The sequence below is a fragment of the Salmo salar genome, chromosome 10, assembly GCF_965601325.2.
Source record: "Salmo salar chromosome 10, fSalSal1, whole genome shotgun sequence".
NCBI lineage: Eukaryota > Metazoa > Chordata > Actinopteri > Salmoniformes > Salmonidae > Salmo > Salmo salar.
In genome coordinates, this window is record NC_138300.1 from 67541093 (window position 1) to 67563065 (window position 21973).

A 21973-nucleotide genomic window follows, 5' to 3' on the forward strand; every position below is an offset into this window, starting at 1 on the left:
TCATCCATTCACCCACACCGCATCTCATAAAGACACGGCTGTTCGAACAAAAAATCTCAAATTTGGACTCAGACCAAAGGACCAATTTTCACCGGTCTAATGTCCATTGCTTGTGTTTCTTGGCCCAAGCAAGTCTCTTTTTCTTATTGGTGTCCTTTAGTAGTGGTTTCTTTGCAACAATTCAACCATGAAGGTCTGATTCACACAGTCAGTCTCCTCAGAACAATTGATGTTGATGTGTCTGTTACTTGAACTCTGAAGCATTTATTTGGGCTGCCATTTCTGAGGCTGGTAACAGCAGAGGTAACTCTGGGTCTTCCATTCCTGTGGCAGTCCTCATGAGAGCCAGTTTCATCATAGCACTTGGTTTTTACGACTGCACTTGAAGAAACTTCAAAAGTTCTTAAAGTTTTTCGTGCTCACTGATCTTCGTGTCGTAAAACAATGATGGACTGTCATTTATCTCTGCTTATTTGAGATGTTCTTGCCATAATATGGACTTGGTCTTTTACCATCTTCTGTATACCACCCCTACCTTGTCACAACACAACTGATTAGCTCAAACGCATTAAGTAGGAAAGAAATTCCACAAATACTTTTTTAACAAGGCACACCTGTTAATTGAAATGCATTCCAAGTGACTACCTCATGCACATAACAAGTTTGTAGAATCACAAGCTTGATGTAGTCATTTTGTGCTAGAAATATGGAACCAAATACTAAACTTTTGACTACTTTAATACACAAGTGAATTTGTCAAAATACTTTTGGTTCCCTAAAATGGGGGACTATGTACACAGTAATTGTATAATTTGAAATCCAAAGTGCTGGATGGAGTAAAGAGCCAAAACAGCAAAATTGTCACCGTACAAATGCCTTTGGACCTCACTGTCTTATGGCCTAGGGGTAGAAGCTGTTTAGAAGCCTTTTGGACCTAGACTTGGCAGTCCGGTACTGCTTGCCGTGCAGTAGCAGAGAGAAAAGTCTCTGACTAGGGTGGCTGGAGTCTTTGACAACTTTTAGGGCCTTCTTCTGACACCGCCTGGTATAGAGGTCCTGGATGGCAGAACGCTTGGCCCCTGTGATGTACTGGGCCGTACGCACTACCCTCTGTAGTGCCTTGCGGTCAGAGGCTGAGCAGTTGCCATACCAGGCAGTGATGCAACCCGTCAGGATGCTCTCGATGGTGCAGCTGTAGGACCTTTTGAGGATCTGAGGACCCATGCCAAATCTTTTCAGTCCCCTTAGGGGGAATAGGTTTTGTCGTGCCCTCTTCACGACTGTCTTGGTGTGCTTGAACCATGTTAGTTTGTTGGTGATGTGGATGCCAAGGAACTTGAAGCTCTCAACCTCATCCAGTACAGCCCCGTCTATGACAATGGGGAAGCGCTCGGTCCTCCTTTTCCTGTAGTCCACAATCATCTCCTTTGTCTTGATCACGTTGAGGGAGAGGTTATTCTCCTTGCACCACACGGTCAGGTCTCTGACCTCCATATAGGCTGTCTCATTGTTGTCGGTGATCAGCACTGTTGTCGGTGATCAGCACTGTTGTCATCGGCAAACTTAATGATGGTGTTTGAGTCGTGCCTGGCTGTGCAGTCATGAGTGAACAGGGAATACAGGAGGGGACTGAGCACCCACCCCTGAGGGGTCCCCATGGCAGATGTGTTGTTACCGACCCTTACCACCTGGGGGCGGCCCGTCAGGAAGTCCAGGATCCAGTTGCAGAGGGAGGTGTTTAGTCCCAGGGTCCTTAGCTTAGTGATGAGCTTTGAGGGCACTATGGTGTTGAACGCTGAGCTGTTGTAAATGAATAGCATTCTCACATAGGTGTTCCTTTTGTCCATGTGTGAAAGGGCAGTATGTAGTGCAATAGAGATTGCATGATCGTGGATCTGTTGTGGTGGTATGCAAATTGGAGTGGGTCTAGGGTTTCTGGGATAATGGTGTTGATGTGAGCCATGACCAGCCTTTCAAAGCATTTCTTGGCTACAGACGTGGGTGCTACGGATCGGTAGTCATTTAGGCAGGTGTTCTTGGGCACAGGGACTACGGTGGTCTGCTTATAACATGTTGGTATTACAGACTCCGACAGGGAGAGGTTGAAAATGTCTGTGGAGATACTTGGCAGTTGGTCAGCGCATTCTCGGAGTACACGTCCTGGCACTGTCTGGCCCTGCGGCCTTGTGTATGTTGACCTGTTTAAAGGTCTTACACACATCTGCTGCGGAGAGTGTTATCACACAGTCATCCGGAACAGCTGATGCTCTCATGCATGTTTCAGTATTACTTACATCAAAGCGAGCATAGAAGTTATGTAGCTCGTTTGGTAGGTTCGTGTCGCTGGGCAGCTCTCGGCTGTGCTTCCCTCTGTAATAGTTTGAAAGCCCTGCCACATCTGATGAGCGTCGGAACCGGTGTAGTACGATTCTATCTTAGTACGATTCGACCGTGAAATTATCACAGTTAGAATGTACATTTACAAACGGGAACTTTTATTGCTGGTAATAACTCTGCTCATTACAACCCGCATTTGTCCCATGCATTCTTAGTCAGAATTGCTATACATTTCACAGTGTGTAGACCTTCCTCAATAAACCTGTCACCCCAACTGAACAGTTACGAGCACGGTTGACCACCCCTCTTTCTCCTGGCACCTATCCTTCTAGCGTGTCTTCATTGGTTCTTCTTCAGATAGCGTTACAGCTAGAGGTTGACCGATTATGATTTTTCAACGTGATACCGATTATTGGAGGACCAAAAAAAGCCAATACCGATTAATCAACCGATATTTTTATTTATTTTTTATTTTACATTTTTTTGTAATAATGAGAATTACAACAATACTGAAGGAACACTTATTTTAACTTAATATAATATATCAATAAAATCAATTTAGCCTCAAATAAATAATGAAACATGTTCAATTTGGTTTAAATAATGCAAAAACAAAGTGTTGGAGAAGAAAGTAAAAGTGCAATATGTGCCATGTAAGAAAGCTAACGTTTAAGTGCCTTGCTCAGAACATGGGAACATATGAAAGCTGGTGGTTCCTTTTAACATGAGTCTTCAATATTCCTAGGTAAGAAGTTTTATGTTGTAGTTATTATAGGACTATTTCTCTATATGATTTGTATTTCATATACCTTTGACTATTGGATGTTCTTATAGGCACTTTAGTATTGCCAGTGTAACAGTATAGCTTCGGTCCCTCTCCTTGCTCCTTCCTGGGCTCGAACCAGGAACACATCGACAACAGCCACCCTCGAAACAGCGTTACCCATGCAGAGCAAGGGGAACAACCACTCCCAAGTCTCAGAGCGAGTGACGTTTGAAACGCTATTAGCGCGCACCCGCTAACTAGCTAGCCATTTCACATCGGTTACACCAGCCTAATCTTGGGAGTTGACAGGCTTGAAGTCATAAACAGCGCAATGCATTGCGAAAGCGGCTGGCAAAACGCACGAAAGTGCTGTTTGAATGAATGCTTACGAGCCTGCTGGTGCCTACCACCGCTCAGTCAGACTGCTCTATCAAATCATAGACTTAATTATAATATAATAAACACACAGAAATACGAGCCTTAGGTCATTAATATGGTCGAATCCGGAAACTATCATCTCGAAAAAAAAATGATTTTTTTCTTTCGTGAAATTCTGAACCGGTCCGTATTTTATCTAACGGGTGGCATCCCTAAGTCTAAATATTCCTGTTACATTGGACAACCTTCAATGGTATGTCATAATTACGTAAAATTCTGGCAAATTAGTTCGCAACGAGCCAGGCAATGAACGCAAGAGCAGTGACACAATTTCATGTTAGCAGGCAATAGTAACTAAATATGCAGGTTTAAAAATATATACTTGTTTATTGATTTTAAAGAAAGGCATTGATGTTTATGGTTAGGTACATTGGTGCAACGACAGTGCTTTTTTCGCAAATGCGCTTGTTAAATCATCACCCGTTTGTCGAAGTAGGCTGTAATTCAAAGATAAATTAACAGGCACCGCATCGATTATATGCAACGCAGGACACGTTAGATAAACTAGTAATATCATCAACCATGTGTAGTTAACTAGTGATTATGTTAAGGTTGATAGTTTTTTATAAGATAAGTTTAATGCTAGCTAGCAACTTACCTTTGCTTCTTGCTGCCCTCGCGTAACAGGTAGTCAGCCTGCCATGCAGGCTCCTCGTGGAGTGAATGTAAGGCAGGTGGTTAGAGCATTGGACTAGTAACCAGAAGGTTGCAAAAACGAATCCCCGAATCCCCCCTGAACAAGGCCGTTAACCCCCGTTCCTAGGCCGTCATTGAAAATAAGAATGTGTTCTTAATCTGACTTGCCTAGTTAAATAAAGGTGTAAAAAAAATTGTGGTGGCCAAAAATACCGATTACCGATTGTTATGAAGAAAACTTGAAATCAGCCCTAATTATTCGGCCATTCCGATTAATCGGTCGACCTCTAGTTACAGCTTATCTTCCCAACGGCAAATATGTAACTCTTGCCTGTCACATTTAATGTCCCAATATCCAAATAAATTAATACATTTTTCCCACGTACACAGTTTCTCACCTGAGGCTCCACCAGCAGTCTGTCTAGTCCATTTTTCCCACCATTTTACTGGCGACCTCTCCAGAGTTACCAGATCAGGGAGTTAGAACTCTAACCTATTGAAGAAAATCCCAACAATCCAGCAGGCCCCAATCTGGTGAAATTTGTATCGAAACAAAAATGAAATCAGCAATACACATCACAATCCATTTGGAGTAACTCATCCCTTATTAACATTTATTTCCCTTCTATATGCAGACTGAACAAAATACATTTGTGTATATACGCAAGGGCCAGGGCCCCAGGGAACTGGTAATTTCCCTTTTGAACCCATGATTCACATCGTGATGAACACTGCATGTCAACTCAAAAAAGAAACACATTTCAATAACCAACTTAGAATTACAACTCTTGATAACTACATAAGGAAATAATGGTATTGCATAAGGTAATGGTAAAATAGACTAGAGACTGGTGTCTCTCATTCATATTATAATTAAATCCCACCTGTCTCAATCATTTCTAGTGAGATTGATCAGGCCTCACCAGAAAGTCAGGATACAGGCTATTCAACACCATAAGTATTTCCTTTCCCTGTCTTTCAGAAACCATTTAAAAACATTTCAAGATTTCCATCATTCTGCATACCCAATTTAAAACCAAATTGAAAAGACCCCACACAATAAATCCCATTCTTAACACCAGTAACTCATTTTCATAACCGGTAAGTTGTATGTGCATGCTGGTGTGTGTTTGTGGCAAACCGTAGGTCAAAGACACACACATGAACTGGCCTTAATTATCTGGGAACTCCATTTATGGCCTAATCCAGATACTTTTAAACTTAAAACTGCCGAATATCACTAACTGCTCTCCCCAAGACCACAGTCTCGGGGAATATTCCAAAGTGAGATGATGAAACCCTCTGCTCTTCTGGAAAAGAAAGTGTACATTTCATTAGCATTCACTATGCTACATCTTAATCATCCAAAAGTATTAATTATAAACCAAACTAATGATAAATCCACTGTCCTTACTCCAATAATTAAAAAAAATATACATATATTTTATCCACCCCATCATTTATGTATCCTTAACCTCTAGGGGACCCCTTCCCATTCTTATCCCGTTAACGGGATTGATTTTGACAACAGCCAGTGGAAAATCAGAGCGCCAAATTCAAAACAACAAAAATCTCATAATTCCATTTTCTCATACATGCAAGTATTATACACCATTTTAAAGATAATCTTCTCGTTAATCCAACCACACTGTCCGATTTCAAAAAGGCTTTACAGCGAAAGCATAACATTAGATTATGTTAGGACAGCACCTAAACAAGAAAAACCACACAGCCATTTTCCAAGCAAGGAGAGGCGTCACAAAAAAACAAAAATACAGCTAAAATGAATCACTAACCTTTGATCTTCATCAGATGGCACTCATAGGACTTCATGTTACACAATACATGTATGTTTTGCTCGATAAAGTAAATATTTACATGCAAAAACCCCATTTTACATTGGTGTGTAATGTTCTGAAATGTTTTGCCTCCAAAACTACCGGTGAATGAGCACATCAATTTACAGAAATACTCATCATAAACTTTGATAAAAGATACAAGTGTTATGCACAGAATTATAGATAAACTTCTCCTTAATGCAACCGCTGTGTCAGATTTCAAAAAAGCTGTACAGCGAAAGCAAACTTTGCAATAATCTGAGTACAGCGCTCAGACATCAAAACTGATACCCGCCATTTTGGAGTCAACAGAAGTCACAAATAACATTATAAATATTCACTTACCTTTGATCTTCATCGGAATGCACTCCCAGGAATCCCAGTTCCACAATAAATGTTTGTTTTGTTCAATAAAGTTAATTTTTATGTTCAAATACCTTAATTTTGTTCGTGCGTTCAGTTGAGTAATCCAAATGCACTGTGCTTGCGCAGTAAGTTCAGACGAAAAGTCAAAAAAGTTCTATTACAGTTCGTAAAAACATGTCAAACGATGTATAGAATCAATCTTTAGGATGTTTTTATCATAAATCTTCCATAATATTCCAACCGGACGATTCCTTTGTCTTCAGAAATGAAAAAGAACACACCTAACTCTCACGGCTGCGCGTGCGATTGAGCTCATGTCATTTTCTCAGTCATCTGACTCCATATGCTCTTATTCTCTCCACATTCACAGTAGAAGCATGAAACAACGTTCTAAAGACTGTTGACATCTAGTGGAAGCCTTAGGAAGTGCAAAATGACCCCACAGACACAGTATATTGGATAGGGAATCACTTGAAAAACTACAAACCTCAGATATCCACACTTCCTGGTTGGATTTTTTCTCAAGTTTTTGCCTGCCATATGAGTTCTGTTATACTCACAGACATCATTCAAACAGTTTTAGAAACTTCAGAGTGTTTTCTATACTAATCTACTAATAATATGCATATCCTACCTTCTGGGCCTGAGTAGCAGGCAGTTTACTATGGGCACGCTTTTCATCCGGACGTCAAAATACTGCCCCCTACCCAAGAAAGATACGTTATTGTCTTTACCGGAGAAAAATACCAAAGAACGCACTCTCTTCCACTCGCTTGGAAACACTACAGGCAAAATGGAAGCCACTTAGAAAAACGACAATTTCTGGCTCATTTTTCCAAAAACCAGTCTGAAACTCTTTCTAAAGACTTTTGACATCTAGTGGAAGCCCTAGGAACTGCAATCTGGGAGGACTTGGCCTTAACCTCTATGGGCTAGGTGGGACGCTAGCGTCCCCCCCGTGGTGCACTCCATCAACAGCAGGTGCATTTCAAGAGCGGCAAATTTGAAACCAAATAAATGTCAAAATTCAAATTTTTCAAACATACAACTATCTTACACCCTTTGAAAGATAACATCTCCTTAATCTAACCACGTTGTCCGATTTCAAAAAGGTTTTACGGCGAAAGCATAAAGTTAGATTATGTTAGGAGAGTACATTGACAATAGCTGTGTGTAATGTTTTGTCAATTCAAAGACAGGGTCACCAAAACCATAAAACCAGCTAAAATGATGCACTAACCTTTTACAATCTCCATCAGATGACACTCCTAGGACATTATGTTAGACAATGCATGCATTTTTAGTTCTATCAAGTTCATATTTATATCCAAAAACAGCGTTTTACTATGGCATTGATGTTGAGGAAATCGTTTCCCTCCAATAACCGGCAGTCAAGTCAGCGTCACAAATTAAATAATTAAAATTAGAAAACATTGGTAAAATATTATATTGTCATTTAAAGAATTATAGATTTACATCTCTTGAACGCAATCAACTTGCCAGATTTAAAAATAACCTTACTGGGAAATCACACTTTGCAATAATCTGAGCACTGCGCCCAGAAAAATACGCGTTGCGATACAGACTAGCCGCCATGTTGGGGAGATCTAAAATCGAAAATACTATGTAAATAATCCATTACCTTTGATTCTCTTCATCAGATGTCACTTCCAGGTATCACAGGTCCATAACGAATGTAGTTTTGTTCAAAAAAGCTCATCATTTATGTCCAAAAATCTCCGTCTTGTTAGCACATGATCTAAGCCCGCCGGACTTCACTTCATGAACGAGGGGGAAAAATATATTTACGTTCGTTCAAACATGTCAAACGTTGTATAGCATAAATCATTAGGGCCTTTTTTAACCAGAACATGAATAATATTCAAGGTGGACGAATGCATTCTCTTTTATAACGTATTGGAACGAGGGTACCCAACATGAACTCGCGCGCCAGAGTCTAATCGGCCATCACCGTTCCATGGCTCTTGTTCGGTCAGATCTCACAGTAAAAGACTCAAAACACTTTGTAAAGGCTGGTGACATCTAGTGGAAGCAATAGGAAGTGCCAAAATATTCCTCAGCCCCTGTGTTTTTCAATGGCATAGGTTTAAAGGTAATACAACACATCAGATATCCACTTCCTGTCAGAATCTGTCTCAGGGTTTTGCCTGCCAAATGAGTTCTGTTATACTCACAGACACCATTCAAACAGTTTTAGAAACTTTAGGGTGTTTTCTATCCATATATAATAAGTATATGCATATTCTAGTTACTGGGTAGGATTAGTAACCAGATTAAATCGGGTACGTTTTTTTATCCAGCCGTGAAAATACTGCCCCCTAGCCCCAACAGGTTAAAATAAAAGTGATAGCCATTGAAAATAGGAGTAGCCTGATAAAAAAAAATTGGGATGGTTTGTCCACGGGGTTTCGCCTGCCATATCAGTTCTGTTATACTCACAGACATATTTCGAACCGTTTTAGAAACTTTAGAGTGCTTTCTACCACTTATATGCATATCCTAGCTTCTGGGCCTGAGTAACAGGCAGTTTACTTTGTGCATGCTTTTCATCCAAATGTCAAAATACTGCCCCCTACCCAAGAGAGGTTAACCTGTTGAGGACAGATGTTCCGCTAGCGGAACCCCGTTCCGCCTGCAGAACCCCTAGCCAATGGCATCGCACGGCACGAAATAAAAAAACAACTAAAATACCACAATTCAATTTTCTCAAACAATCAACTATTTTACACCATTTTAAAGATAAGACTCTCGTTAATCTAACCACATTGTCCGATTTCAAAAAGGCTTTACAGCGAAAGCAAAACATTAGATTATGTTAGGAGAGTACATAGACACAAATAATCAAACTGCCATTTTCCAAGCAAGCATATTATGTCACATAAACCCAAACCACAGCTAAATGCAGCACTAACCTTTGATCTTCATCAGATGACACTCCTAGGACATTGTTATACAATACATGCATGTTATGTTCAATCAAGTTCATATTTATAAAAAAAAAACAGCTTTTTACATTAGCATGTGATGTTCAAAACTAGCATACCCACCGAAAACTTCCGGTGAATTTACTAAATTACTCATCATAAACGTTGACAAAATACATAACAATTATTTTAAGAATTATAGATACAGACCTCCTTTATGCAAACGCTATGTCAGATTTTAAAATAGCTTTTCGGCGAAAGCACATTTTGCAATATTCTGAGTACATAGCTCGGCCATCACAGACACCCACCAAGTTTGGGGCTCACTAAACTCAGAATTACTATTACAAAAATTTGATTACCTTGCTGTTCTTCATCAGAATGTACTCCCAGGACTTCTACTTCAACAACAAATGTTGTTTTGGTTCCAAATAATCCATAGTTATATCCAAATACCTCCGTTTTGTTCGTGCGTTCAGGTCACTATCCGAAGGGTAATGCGCGAGCGCATTTTGTGACAAAAAATGTCAAAATATTCCATTACCGTACTTAGAAGCATGTCAAACGCTGTTTAAAATACATTTTTATGCTATTTTTCTCGTAAAATAGCGATAATATTCCAACCGGGAAACGTTGTATTCATTCAAAGGCTGAAAGAAAAAAATGGAGAAGTCTCGTGACCGCGCATCTCAGTCTCACTGTCCCCAGGCTGACCACTTACAAACTCTGCTGCTGTACTTCGCCCAGAGACAGCAGACACCCCATTCCACTTTCTGGCGTCTTTAGTGAGCCAATGGAAGCCTTAGAAAGTGTCACGTTACAGCACATATGCTGTAATGTTGATAGAGATGCAACAGAAGGACAACAAATTGTCAGACAGGGCACTTCCTGTATGGAATCTTCTCAGGTTTTGGCCTGCCATATGAGTTCTGTTATACTCACAAACACAATTCTAGTTTCTGGGCAGGAGTAGTAACCAGATTAAATCGGGTACGTTTTTTTATCCGGCCTTGAAAATACTGCCCCCTATCCCAAAGAAGTTAAGTAACGTTATCTTGTGAGCTGGATCGATTTCTCCGATAGCTAGCCAGAGAAATGTTGAGCAACATTAGCCAACTTAACCGATCAAATAATTTAGTTTATGGTGTGAAATTAGCTGGCTAATAAAGTCATACAGCTAACTTTAGCTAGCTAAAGTTACATCAGATGAGCTAACATTAGCAACCTAACCAATTCGCTATAGTATTAACTGGTATAACGTTACGACTCCTTGCCATTCCTCAAGTTATAACACATTAACGTACGCTAACCCCATTCCGTACAATTGTGCGCAACCGCGACATTCAAACGAGGCTGCAAAAACTAATGGGACTGTAGGGACTGTTGACATCAAAATCTGGGGTGTGAACTACGTTTCTATTCAAGCGTTGATTGACATGGTAATGGCTCTATAGTATTGGAGAAAAGTTGAAAAAACTGACCCCTCCGACGCTGTAGGTTACATCGTGACGTGTCATGGCGTAACGTACAGCACGCATAAAGCAACTAATTCTATCTTACAGCCTCTCTCCACCAGGTGTAGCACTTCTCTCACCGTTTAAAAACAAGTAAGGGACAGGGTAAAAGGGGTGATACCTAGTCATTTTTTGCGTCATCACTGCAAGCTATCATGACTCTCAAAAGCCGCTCAAAAGCCGCTATCATGACTCTCAAAAACACTTTAGCACCGCCCTATAAAAACCCGATTCAAATTCGACACAAACCTTCAAATAGGTATGTAATGACACATTATATAAACTCTTTATAGTGTTTTATTTACATTTTAGAGGCGGTAAGGTGATAAGTTTCCCCACACGACATCTCTCACTATCACGCAATACGTTTAGCTTCCCCACTCGCCATTTTTAAAAAGACCCGACAGAGCTCATTGCCTTCTTGAATCATGCAGAGATGGGCATCATGAAGGTCTCGTCATTGATTTTGTTGGAAAGGGGAGAAATTGTGCTTTACATTGGTATTGATATTACAGTTGATCTGGAAGTATTACGTTTTTTTGGCCGCTAAAATAAGGTAAATTGTACGGACCAGCGCGATGTACAAAAGTGAGTGAGTGTACGTTAGTTGCTTACTGGACCCTGGCAATCTGTGAAATGTTGACTAGCTAACGGACTAACTACTATCTGTGAACTGTTTTCCCTCTACAATATGTGGTTAATTTTCAGAATGAGAGAATTAGGTGAAAATTAGGTGTTGCTTGTTAAACAAGTGGATTCAGGGATCAAGTGTAGCTGGGCCTGGCTTAAGCTGGATGCCGCTATAGACGTGAAAGGTACACCACACACTTTCCCTCTTTCTCACTTTTTCAATACAGTGAATAAAAAGGTGTATGCCAGGTGTACTCTCTGCCTGAAAGAGATCAATTATGCCAACAAAGGGCTCATGCTCTGCTGCTGGCACATTGTAGAACAGATGTCCACAGGCAGAAAGTGTACAATGTAAATAACCTGCAGTGTAGCCCAAAGATATTGCTTTTGTTGCATTGAACTTGACAGTACTTTGTGTGTGTGTGTATTTTTGCACACATGCAGCCTTGTGCATTTGGGCTCACGAGTGGCACAGCGGTCTAAGGCACTGCATCTCAGTGCATGAGTCCTCACTACAGACACCCTGGTTCGATTCCAGGCTGTCACAACCGGCCGTGAGTGGGAGTCCCATAGGGCGGCTCACAATTGGCCCAGCGTCGTCCGGGTTTGGCCGGTGTCGGCCGTCATTGCAAGTAAGAATTTGTTCTTAACTGACTTGCCTAGTTAAATAAAGGTTAAAAAAAATATATATTAAAATCGATGTCTACTATAGTGGCCACTATAATAGAGCAAAAATAGAATGCCTGTTTGTTTCATTCTATTTCTACTTTAAGATGTTTTTTTCCCCATGTGCAATATTTAGGTGTGTGTGGTCACAAGCATTATATTATAAAGTTTGTCATGGCTAACTGCAATATTAGTGCATTGTTTTTTTTTTCTCTAGACTTCAGTGTCATTTGCAGTAAAGTCTAGGCAACAAATAACATTGGATTGCTTTATTTACATTTTTTAGCTGTAAGTTAGGTTCACATTAACCACTTTATTTTACACACAGAGACTGATCATGTAGATCATATTCTTTGTTGTTTAATTAGTTAAAACCTGCATTTCCCCCTAACAGGAATTTTCTGCATGTTTCGGTGCAAGAAAAAAAGTCACCTTTTTGGGCCCTCACCAGTTTGCATCCCTGAGACATACACACACTCAGATGGGCAGTGGACACACACATTCTCATATTGGCACACACATGCACAAATCTCTCCTCTCTCTCTTGCTCTCTCTCTCACACACACAGGTTTTGGAGTGTGTATGGTTCCTGTGTGGTAGAGTTCTCAAGACCAACAGAAATGACCCATGTGCTTTCTGTCCTCCTTTTGCTGCAAGTCTGAAACTGGGTCAACTGAAGAGGGAATGGAGAGGGAGGAGATAGAGGGAGGAAGAGAATTTGGTATTTGGAAAGGGATGCGGAAGGTATGCGGAGAAAACAGAGAATCTCTAACTAGCTTCTCAAGGTAACCATAATTTAATATACTGTAGGTTTCTTTCCCCAAGTGCTAGTTTGATGTAACCTGGGTACCCGACCTGTTGTGCTATCAATGTAGGAATGGAATGATAGCACAAACAAGTCTGGTACGCAGACTAAGATTGATGACCTAGGTCTATGAACCTGATTGGCACGATTTAGAATGTGTGTTATTTAAGTAGCTACAGTATGTTTACTGAAATGTTATGTTGACTCACATTGGCACCTGACGCTAAGATTCTGTAGTGGCCATACTTTTACGCTCGGAAAATAAACAAACGTGATTCTCTGAGACAACATAAGGCTGTTTGTTTTTGACAGATTTTCTGTTAAGACCAGGCACCACACCCTCATGGGGTAATTTTTCCCCCCCTTAATCATCTCGCAATCCACTTTTACCAGTTGAATGTAGACACAAATATAATACTTTTTTGTATATTTAAATATGCAAATGAGGCAATATCATTAAATATGCACATATTTGCATATCCCACAAATCAATTTTTCTGGACACTGGATAAGGTCAGCCTAAATATTTTGGTTTCATTTTGTCAAGACACACCAGGACCGAACTTGTCCAGAGCAGATTGTGGATAAAAACTTTGTTCATCTTTCTATCTGTAAAATACTAAAGATATGTATGTAAGGTGCATTGTGGTGCATTTTTCCAAAGAAAATGTTATCTACAATAAATGTACAACATATAAACAATTTCCTCCCGGCAAGTCTGTACAATATATCTAAGGATAACTACACAAAATTAGGTGAATGCAGATGCTTCTGAAGCTGAAGAAAATGTGTTGGCGTGTCAGAAGGGTCTGACTTTCGGGATATGGCAGTTAAAGAAAAGTACACTAAATGTAGACTATCAAATGCCTATTTAGACCCAATCACCATCTTTGTACATTGAATGTACAAAATATTAGGAACACCTGCTCTTTACATGACGTACTGACCAGGTGAAATCTATGATCCCCTTATTGATGTATGTTAGCTACATGAAGCAAGAATATGTTAGCTACATGAAGTAGCAAAGAGAGAACATGCAATGTAGCCAAAGCTTATAGGGTCCCCTAGGAAACACTTATCAACACTTTAGTTCCTACCCTGTCACAATAACTCCTCCCTGGCATTTTAATTAATTGTCATGTCAAATAACACTGTATTCAAAGTGCCTACTATTATATTCTAACTATAGAATTAGAATAGTCATTCTATTTCCATGATTCCAACAGTTTTGCTCTAATTCGCAAGTCAAATCGCAAGTGCAACATTTGGTTAAAAATATGTCCTAGATTATTTGCCCATATCGTGCAGCCCTACGTAACAGTGTGGAAATGATCTCAATTGAGCAGTGGTGTAAAGGTTTTTGGGGGTATCTGTGCTTTACTTTATTTTTATTTGGCAACTTTTACTTTTACTTCACTACATTCCTAAAGAAAATACTGTACTTTGTACTCCATACAATTTTCCCTGACACCTAAAAGTACTTGTTACATTTTGAATGCTTAGCAGGACAAGAAAATGGTCCAATTCCCGCACTTGTCAAGAGAACATCCCTGGCCGTCTACTGCCTCTGATCTGGAGGACTCACTAAACACACATGCTTTGTTTGTAAATTATGTCTGAGTGTTGGAGTGTGCCCCTGGCTATCCGTAAAAAAAAAAAAAAATGGTGCCATCTGGTTTGCTTAATATAAGGAATTTTAAATGATTTATACTTTTGATACTTAAGTACATTTTGTCAATTACATTTACTTTTGATACTTAAGTATATTTAAAACCAAATACTTTTAGACTTTTACTCAAGTAGTATTTTACTGGGTGACTTTTACTTGAGTAATTGACAATTGTGTACTTTTTCCACCACTGCAATTGAGTGCAGGAAATGCAGAAATGATAAATGTGATGAAATTTGTTTGGTTGAAGTTGAATTGAACAGTATAAAACAATCAGAATGGAGAAAGACTCATTGAAATCACTTAGAATGTATGTGTTGCCACCCTAGGATCACTCACTACTCATAAAGGAAATGTAGAACTTTTATTATTAAAAAACTATTATTCAATCCCGTGATATAATATTTTGGCCAAATCGCCCAGCCCTACTACTGATTATGTGACCACCAAGCCTCATGCAACTGCAAAATGTTGGATAAAGCAATTTCACAAAACCGTCTGTTTTTAAACTTTGCTATGCTGTATTAAAGGCTTTACAATTTGTTTTCATTAGAACAGACTCTCTGTTATTACTTATACTTTATTTACTATTGTTTACACTGTTCCAAACTGGCAGATAAATTATATTGTAATCTAACAGCACCTGTTGTCATGCAAACAGTATCTCTTGCGCTTTTGACTGATTTTACATGAGGCCTAATTCACATGTGCCTAAAATACTGATATCCACTCGGCTAATAAATAATCACATTTTTATTTTGATGATTTACTTAACCTACTGTATGTCATGTTATTTCAAGTTATCCCTTTGGAGTACATACAAAATGTATTACAATTGAATTTGAATGAACTGAATGATGAGGATGAAGAAGAAGAGTGATTGAATTTAGAACAATAGTGTAAGAATTGCTCTTCCTGCGCCCACAAAAAAAAAGTAGTTGTAACTGGACTGTAGCTAATTACTTACTAAAACTGTTGTTTTTCTTAGGGGAAAAAATGTAGTGAAACAAAAATATGACTCGTTTCAGGAAACTAGGCGTATGTCGCGCATCTCTACTTCACAGGAGCGCCATTTGAACGTTAACTTTTATTTTATCAAAATGCTTTGTTTGGCAGAAATGCCTTCTGGAATATGAACTTTCATGTTCCTTAATAACAAACTTGTATGCCATCTGTAAATATGAATAAAGTTGTTAAATTACGAGCCTAGTTGGTTTAGCCATGGAAAAAGTCAGCAACTTTCCCGCTAGCCCTGATTGGCTGAGATAATGAGTGGGCTGGACATGCTGAGAGATGAGTTCGGATTGGTCTGCCGTGTAGCAAGCTTCTGTCTATAATATGAGCTGGTCAGTATGTGTAGGTAACACAGCTCTTTTGAAAAAATCGCCTGTGAATGTTTTGCTATCTAGTGAAGAGCTCTTCTTTGTCTACACCCATTCAGCATTGTTCACACCGTCAGCCTAAGCTTTAGCCCCACCCATCTCGTTTCGCTATCGAAGCGCAGACTTGCCGCTCTGGCCGATGATTTGTTTACCACTGGATAACATGAAAACAGCCTAACCAGCTCTGCTGGCAACAATTTCATTATGTTTTTTTAAAGACGTTTACTGACACCGGCCATATTCAACGGGTGTTGTACACACATCACGTAATGTTAGCTAACGAGTCAGCCAGCCAACGTTAGCTAGTTAAACAATAAACAGCGTCAGCCAGCTAACCTTAGCTAGCTAACCTTAGCTAGCTAACAGTACACTTTAGCTTAAGACATATAACTTGCCAGCTAGGTAAGCAATGTACCTAGCTAGGTAAACAAAGTGTAAGTTCACACACGTCACATAACGTTAGCTAACGAGCCAGCCAGCTAACGTTAGCTAGTTAAACAACAATGAACAGTGCCAAAAATGCCACAGTGTTGGGAGCTAACCAACGATGTTCAATGGCTAGCTAACATTAGGCTCTAACTAGAACAGCAAATGGCTCTGGGAAACGAATAATAACATCAGCTAGGGAGCCAGCCAGCTAACGTTAGCTAGCTAGCTAACTGTACACTTTAGCTTGAAATGAAACCACTTTCTGTCAAAATTAGAAAACGTGTAATATCTGAAAATGTAGCTAGCTATCTTACCTATATACATCATTGTGCATGGACGCGTCTCCCTGTCAGGAATGCTATGCCACGGTTTCCCTTAGTTTGAAGACGTAATCCAGAGACGGGTGTTTTCTCCATCTCTAGCTATCATACTCTAATTCCACTGATTTCATAACTTGATCCTCCAGAAAGTGGAGAGCCACATTTAAGCAGCTCCACTACACAATATGTTTTTTTAAAAGCTGCGTTCGACAGGATTACCAACACAGACTGACGAGCTTCTATGGCAGACCAATTGAAACTCCTCTCTCGGTATGTCCAGCCCACTCATTATCTCAGCCAATCATGGCTAGTGGGAAGGTTGCTAACTTTTTCTGTGGCTTAACCAACACGGCTCGTAATTTAACAATTTTATTCATATTTACAGGTGGCATACAAGTTTTTTTATTAAGAAACATGGAATGTTCAAGAAGGCATTTCTGCCAAAATATGCATTTTGATAATAAAAAATAAAAAAATTACGTTCAAACGGCTCTCCTGTGAAGTCGTGACTTGCGACATGCGCCTAGTCTCCTGAATCGAGTCACAAATGTCAGTAGTGCCTGTGGTGCCGGCCTTAATTAACCAAATCTCTTTGTTAGCAAATACAACGCTGTCTCAAAAAAAGCAAGGTGTCAATAGCAATTTCACTTTTTGACGTTCTATGACCCCTCCGCTTTCCAAGCGTGTTGTCCTTCAGGGACAATAAAGATCTATTGTCCTGTCCTCAGGAGGTGAGCTACTGCCAGGGGATGAGTCAGATCGCTGCCATCCTGCTCATGTACCTGAACGAGGAGGACGCCTTCTGGGCCCTGTCCCAGCTCCTCACAAACAACAACCACGCCATGCATGGTGAGCAGGGGAGGAGAGGGAGAGAGAGGGATGTAGGATGGGTGAAGGAGTTAGTTAGGTTGCTACTGAACTACTGTCATAGACCTTGTTTACATTCTTATTTTACATTCTTGACATGGCTCCTAACTATGCATCCTCTCTCTTTTTGTCTCTGTATGTGTGTGGTAGGATTCTTCATCCCTGGGTTCCCCAAGCTGCAGCGCTACCAGGCCCACCACGAGCAGATCCTGTCCAAGCTCCTCCCTAAGCTAAAGAAACACCTGGTGAGAAATGCATTTCCCTAGCGTTGTTATCCTTTTTTCTCTGGAAAGCCATGGCTGTAAGTATACTAAAATAATAACTCTGTTTCACTCTTCTATTGCCTGTAGGACAGAGAGCAGATGTCCAACGGAATATACACCACTAAATGGTTCCTGCAGTGCTTCATAGATAGGGTGAGAGTCATATGTTTGAACCAATGACCCAAAATACTATATCCAAACATCTTTTAATGTTTATTTACAAGAGTTTCAAAATGTCTCCTCTGACGTGTGTCTCGGCGACAGACCCCGTTCACCCTGACCCTGCGCTTGTGGGACATCTACATCCTAGAGGGAGAGAGGATACTCACAGCCATGGCCTACACCACCCTCAAAATACACAAGAGTGAGTATGACATCAGAGAAGGATAGAATCGACACACTGGAGGTCATATTACATTTTGTCATATGTCATGTATTGAGGTGTTCATACTACAGTGCCTTCAGAAAGTTTTCATACCCCTTGACTTACAGTGCATTCAAAGTATTCAGACCCCTTCACTTTTTCAACATTTTGTTTACGTACAGCCTTCTAAAGTTGATTAAATAGTTTTTTTTCCATCATCAATTGACACACAATACCCCATAATGACAAAGCAAAAACAGGTTTTTAGAAATGTTTGCAGAAATGTCACATTTACATAAGTATTCAGACCCTTAACTCAGTACTTTGAAGCACCTTTGGCAGCGATAACAGCCTGAAGTCTTGGGTATGACGCTACAAGCTTGGCACATCTGTATTTGGGGAGTTTCTCCCATTCTTCTCTGCAGATCCTCTCAAGCTCTGTCAGGTTGGATGGGGAGCGTCGCTGCACAACTATTTTCAGGTCTCTCCAGAGATGTTTGATCGGGTTCTGGCTGGGCCACTCAAGGACATTCAGAACCTTGCCCTGAAGCCACTCCTGCGTTGTCTTGGTGGTGTGCTTAGGGTCCAGGTCATTTGCGCTCTGGAGCAGGTTTTCATCAAGGATCTCTCTCTACTTTCCTCCATTCATCATTCCCTCAATCCTGACCAGTCTCCCAGTCCCTGCCGCTGAACAACATCCCCAAAGCAAGATGCTGCCACCACCATGCTTCACCGTAGGGCTGGTGCCAGGTTTCCTCCAGACATGACGCTTGGCATTCAGGCCAAAGAGTTAAATCTTGGTGTCGTCAGATTAGAGAATCTTGTTTCTCATGGTCTGAGAATCCTTTAGGTGCCTTTTGACAAACTCCAAGCGGGCTCCATGTGCTTTTTACTGAGGAGTGGCTTCTGTCTGGCCACTCTACCATAAAGGCCTGATTGGTGGAGTGCTGCAGAGAAGGTGGTCTTTCTCGAGCTCTCTGAGTGACCAGTGGGTTCCTGGTCACCTCCCTGACCAAAGCCCTTCTCCCCCGATTGCCCAGTTTGGCCGGGCGGCCAGCTCTAGGAAGAGTCTTGGCGGTTCCAAACTTCTTCCATATATGAATGATGAAGGCCACTGTGTTCTTGGGGACCTTCGATGCTGCAGAAATGTTTTGGTACCCTTCCCCAGATCTGTGCCTCGACACAATCCTGTCTCTGAGCTCTTCGACCTCATGGCAACTAATTTTGTATATACAGTGAGGGGAAAAAAGTATTTGATCCCCTGCGGATTTTGTACGTTTGCCCACTGACAAAGAAATGATCAGTCTATAATTTTAATGGTAGGTTTATTTGAACAGTGAGAGAAAGAATAACAACAAAAAAATCCAGGAAAACGGACCGTTTGTGAATATTTTTCTTGGACAATGCATCTCTGTTGTCATTCATCAGGATGACTCCTATTGAAAAATCATTGGCTCTTTAAAAAAAATCTCGGACACGAAATCCCAGTGTTTCTGCGCCCTTAATCCGTGTCTGGGAAACTGCTCCAGTATCTTTTAGCAGCAGAGTTACTCTAGGGTTAGGGGGGTTACATAGAGTGCCTCTAGAAGAAGTATTCATACCTTTACTTACCTTTACTTATTCCATATTTTGGATTAAATTTTGGATTAAATAGATTTTATTCTCCCTCGCCCATCTACAGTCGTGGCCAAAAGTTTTGAGAATGACACAAATATTAATTTCCACAAAGTTTGCTGCTTCAGTGTCTTTAGGAATTTTTGTCAGATGTTACTATGGAATACTGAAGTATAATTACAAGCATTTCATAAGTGTCAAAGGCTTTTATTGACAATGACATGAAGTTGATACAAAGAGTCAATATTTGCAGTGTTGACCCTTCTTTTTCAAGACCTCTGCAATCCGCCCTGGCATGCTGTCAATTAACTTCTGGACCACATCCTGACTGATGGCAGCCCATTCTTGCATAATCAATGCTTGGAGTTTGTGGGTTTTTGTTTGTCCACCGCCTCTTGAGAATTGACCACAAATTCTCAATGGAATTAAGGTCTAGGGAGTTTCCTGGCCAAGGACCCAAAATATCGATGTTTTGTTCCCTGAGCCACTTAGTTATCACTTTTGCCTTAAGGCAAGGTGCTACATCATGCTGGAAAAGGCATTGTTCGTCACCAAACTGTTCCTGGATGGTTGGGAGAAGTTGCTCTCGGAGGATGTGTTGGTACCATTCTTTATTCATGGCTGTGTTCTTAGGCAAAATTGTAAGTGAGCCCACTCCCTTGGCTGAGAAGCAACCCCACACATGAATGGGCTCAGGATGCTTTACTGTTGGCATGACACAGGACTGATGGTAGCGCTCACCTTGTCTTCTCCGGACTAGCTTTTTCCTGATGCCCCAAACAATCGGAAAGGGGATTCATCAGAGAAAATGACTTTACCCCAGTCCTCAGCAGTCCAATCCCTGTACATTTTTCAGAATATCAGTCTGTCCCTGATGTTTTTCCTAGAGAGAAGTGGCTTCTTTGCTGCCCTTCTTGACACCAGGCCATCCTCCAAAAGTCTTCGCCTCATTGTGCGTGCCGATGCACTCACACCTGCCTGCTGCCATTCCTGAGCAAGCTCTGTACTGGTGGTGCCTCGATCCTGCAGCTGAATGAACTATAGGAGGCGGTCCTGGCGCTTGCTGGACTTTCTTGGGCGTCCTGAAGCCTTCTTTACAACAATTTGAACCGCTCTCCTTGAAGTTCTTGATGATCCAATAAATGGTTGATTTAGGTGCAGTCTTACTGGCAGCAATATCCTTGCCTGTGAAGCTCTTTTTGTGCAAAGCTATGATGACGAGATGTGTTTCCTTGCAGGTAACCAAAACAATGATTCCAAGCACCACCCTCCTTTTGAAGCTTCAAGTCTGTTATTCAAACTCAATCAGCATAACAGAGTGATCTCCAGCCTTGTCCTCGTCAACACTCACACCTGTGTTAACGAAAGAATCACTGACATGATGTCAGCTGGTCCTTTTGTGGCAGGACTGAAATGCAGTGGAAATGTTTTTTGGGGGATTCAGTTAATTTGCATGGCAAAGAGGGACTTTGCAATTCATCTGATCACTCTTCATAATATTCTGGAGTATATGCAAATTGCCATCATACAAACTGAGGCAGCAGACTTTGAAAATTAATATTTGTGTCATTCTCAAAACTTTGGGCCACGACTGTACACACAATACATACCCCATAATGACAAAGAGAAACATGTTTTCAGACATTTTTGCAAATGTATTACAAATACTTTGTAGAAGCACCTTTGGTGGAAATTAGTTTAGACGTTAGTTTAGATGGTGGTGAACAGCAATCTTTGTCTTTCCACAGATTTTCAGTTGGGTTCAAGTCTTGGCTTTGGCTGGGCCACTCAAGGACTTTCACATTCTTGTTCTGAAACCATTCCAGCATTGCTTTGGCTGTGTGCTTGGGGTCATTGTCCTGTTGGGAAGTCAATCTAAGGTTGTTTGCAATCTGAAGCAGGTTAAGGATTTTCCTGTATTTGGCTCCATTCATTGTTCCCTTTATCCTTACCAGTCTCGCAGTCACTGCTGCTGAAAAGCATGTTTGCATTCAGGCCAAAGAGTTTTACATTTTGTCTCATCAGACCATAGAAAATTTTGCCTTATGCTCTGAGTCTTTCAGTTTCTGCTCTGACATGCACTGTCAGCTGTGGGACCTTATATAGACAGGTGTGTTAATTTCT

At 40.7% G+C, this 21973-nt stretch overlaps 1 protein-coding gene across 2 annotated transcripts in view; it reads left to right on the forward strand.

Annotated features, from left to right (window-relative positions):
• Positions 1–21973, forward strand: part of si:dkeyp-19e1.3 (uncharacterized) — a 131052-nt gene that overhangs the window by 92891 nt on the left and 16188 nt on the right. For both annotated transcript variants that reach the window (XM_082957123.1, XM_045688026.2), the window contains exons 9-12: positions 17470–17590; positions 17759–17853; positions 17959–18024; positions 18136–18235. In XM_082957123.1, the coding sequence (XP_082813249.1) occupies positions 17470–17590; positions 17759–17853; positions 17959–18024; positions 18136–18235 (382 nt within the window). The remainder of the gene's footprint in view (positions 1–17469; positions 17591–17758; positions 17854–17958; positions 18025–18135; positions 18236–21973) is intronic.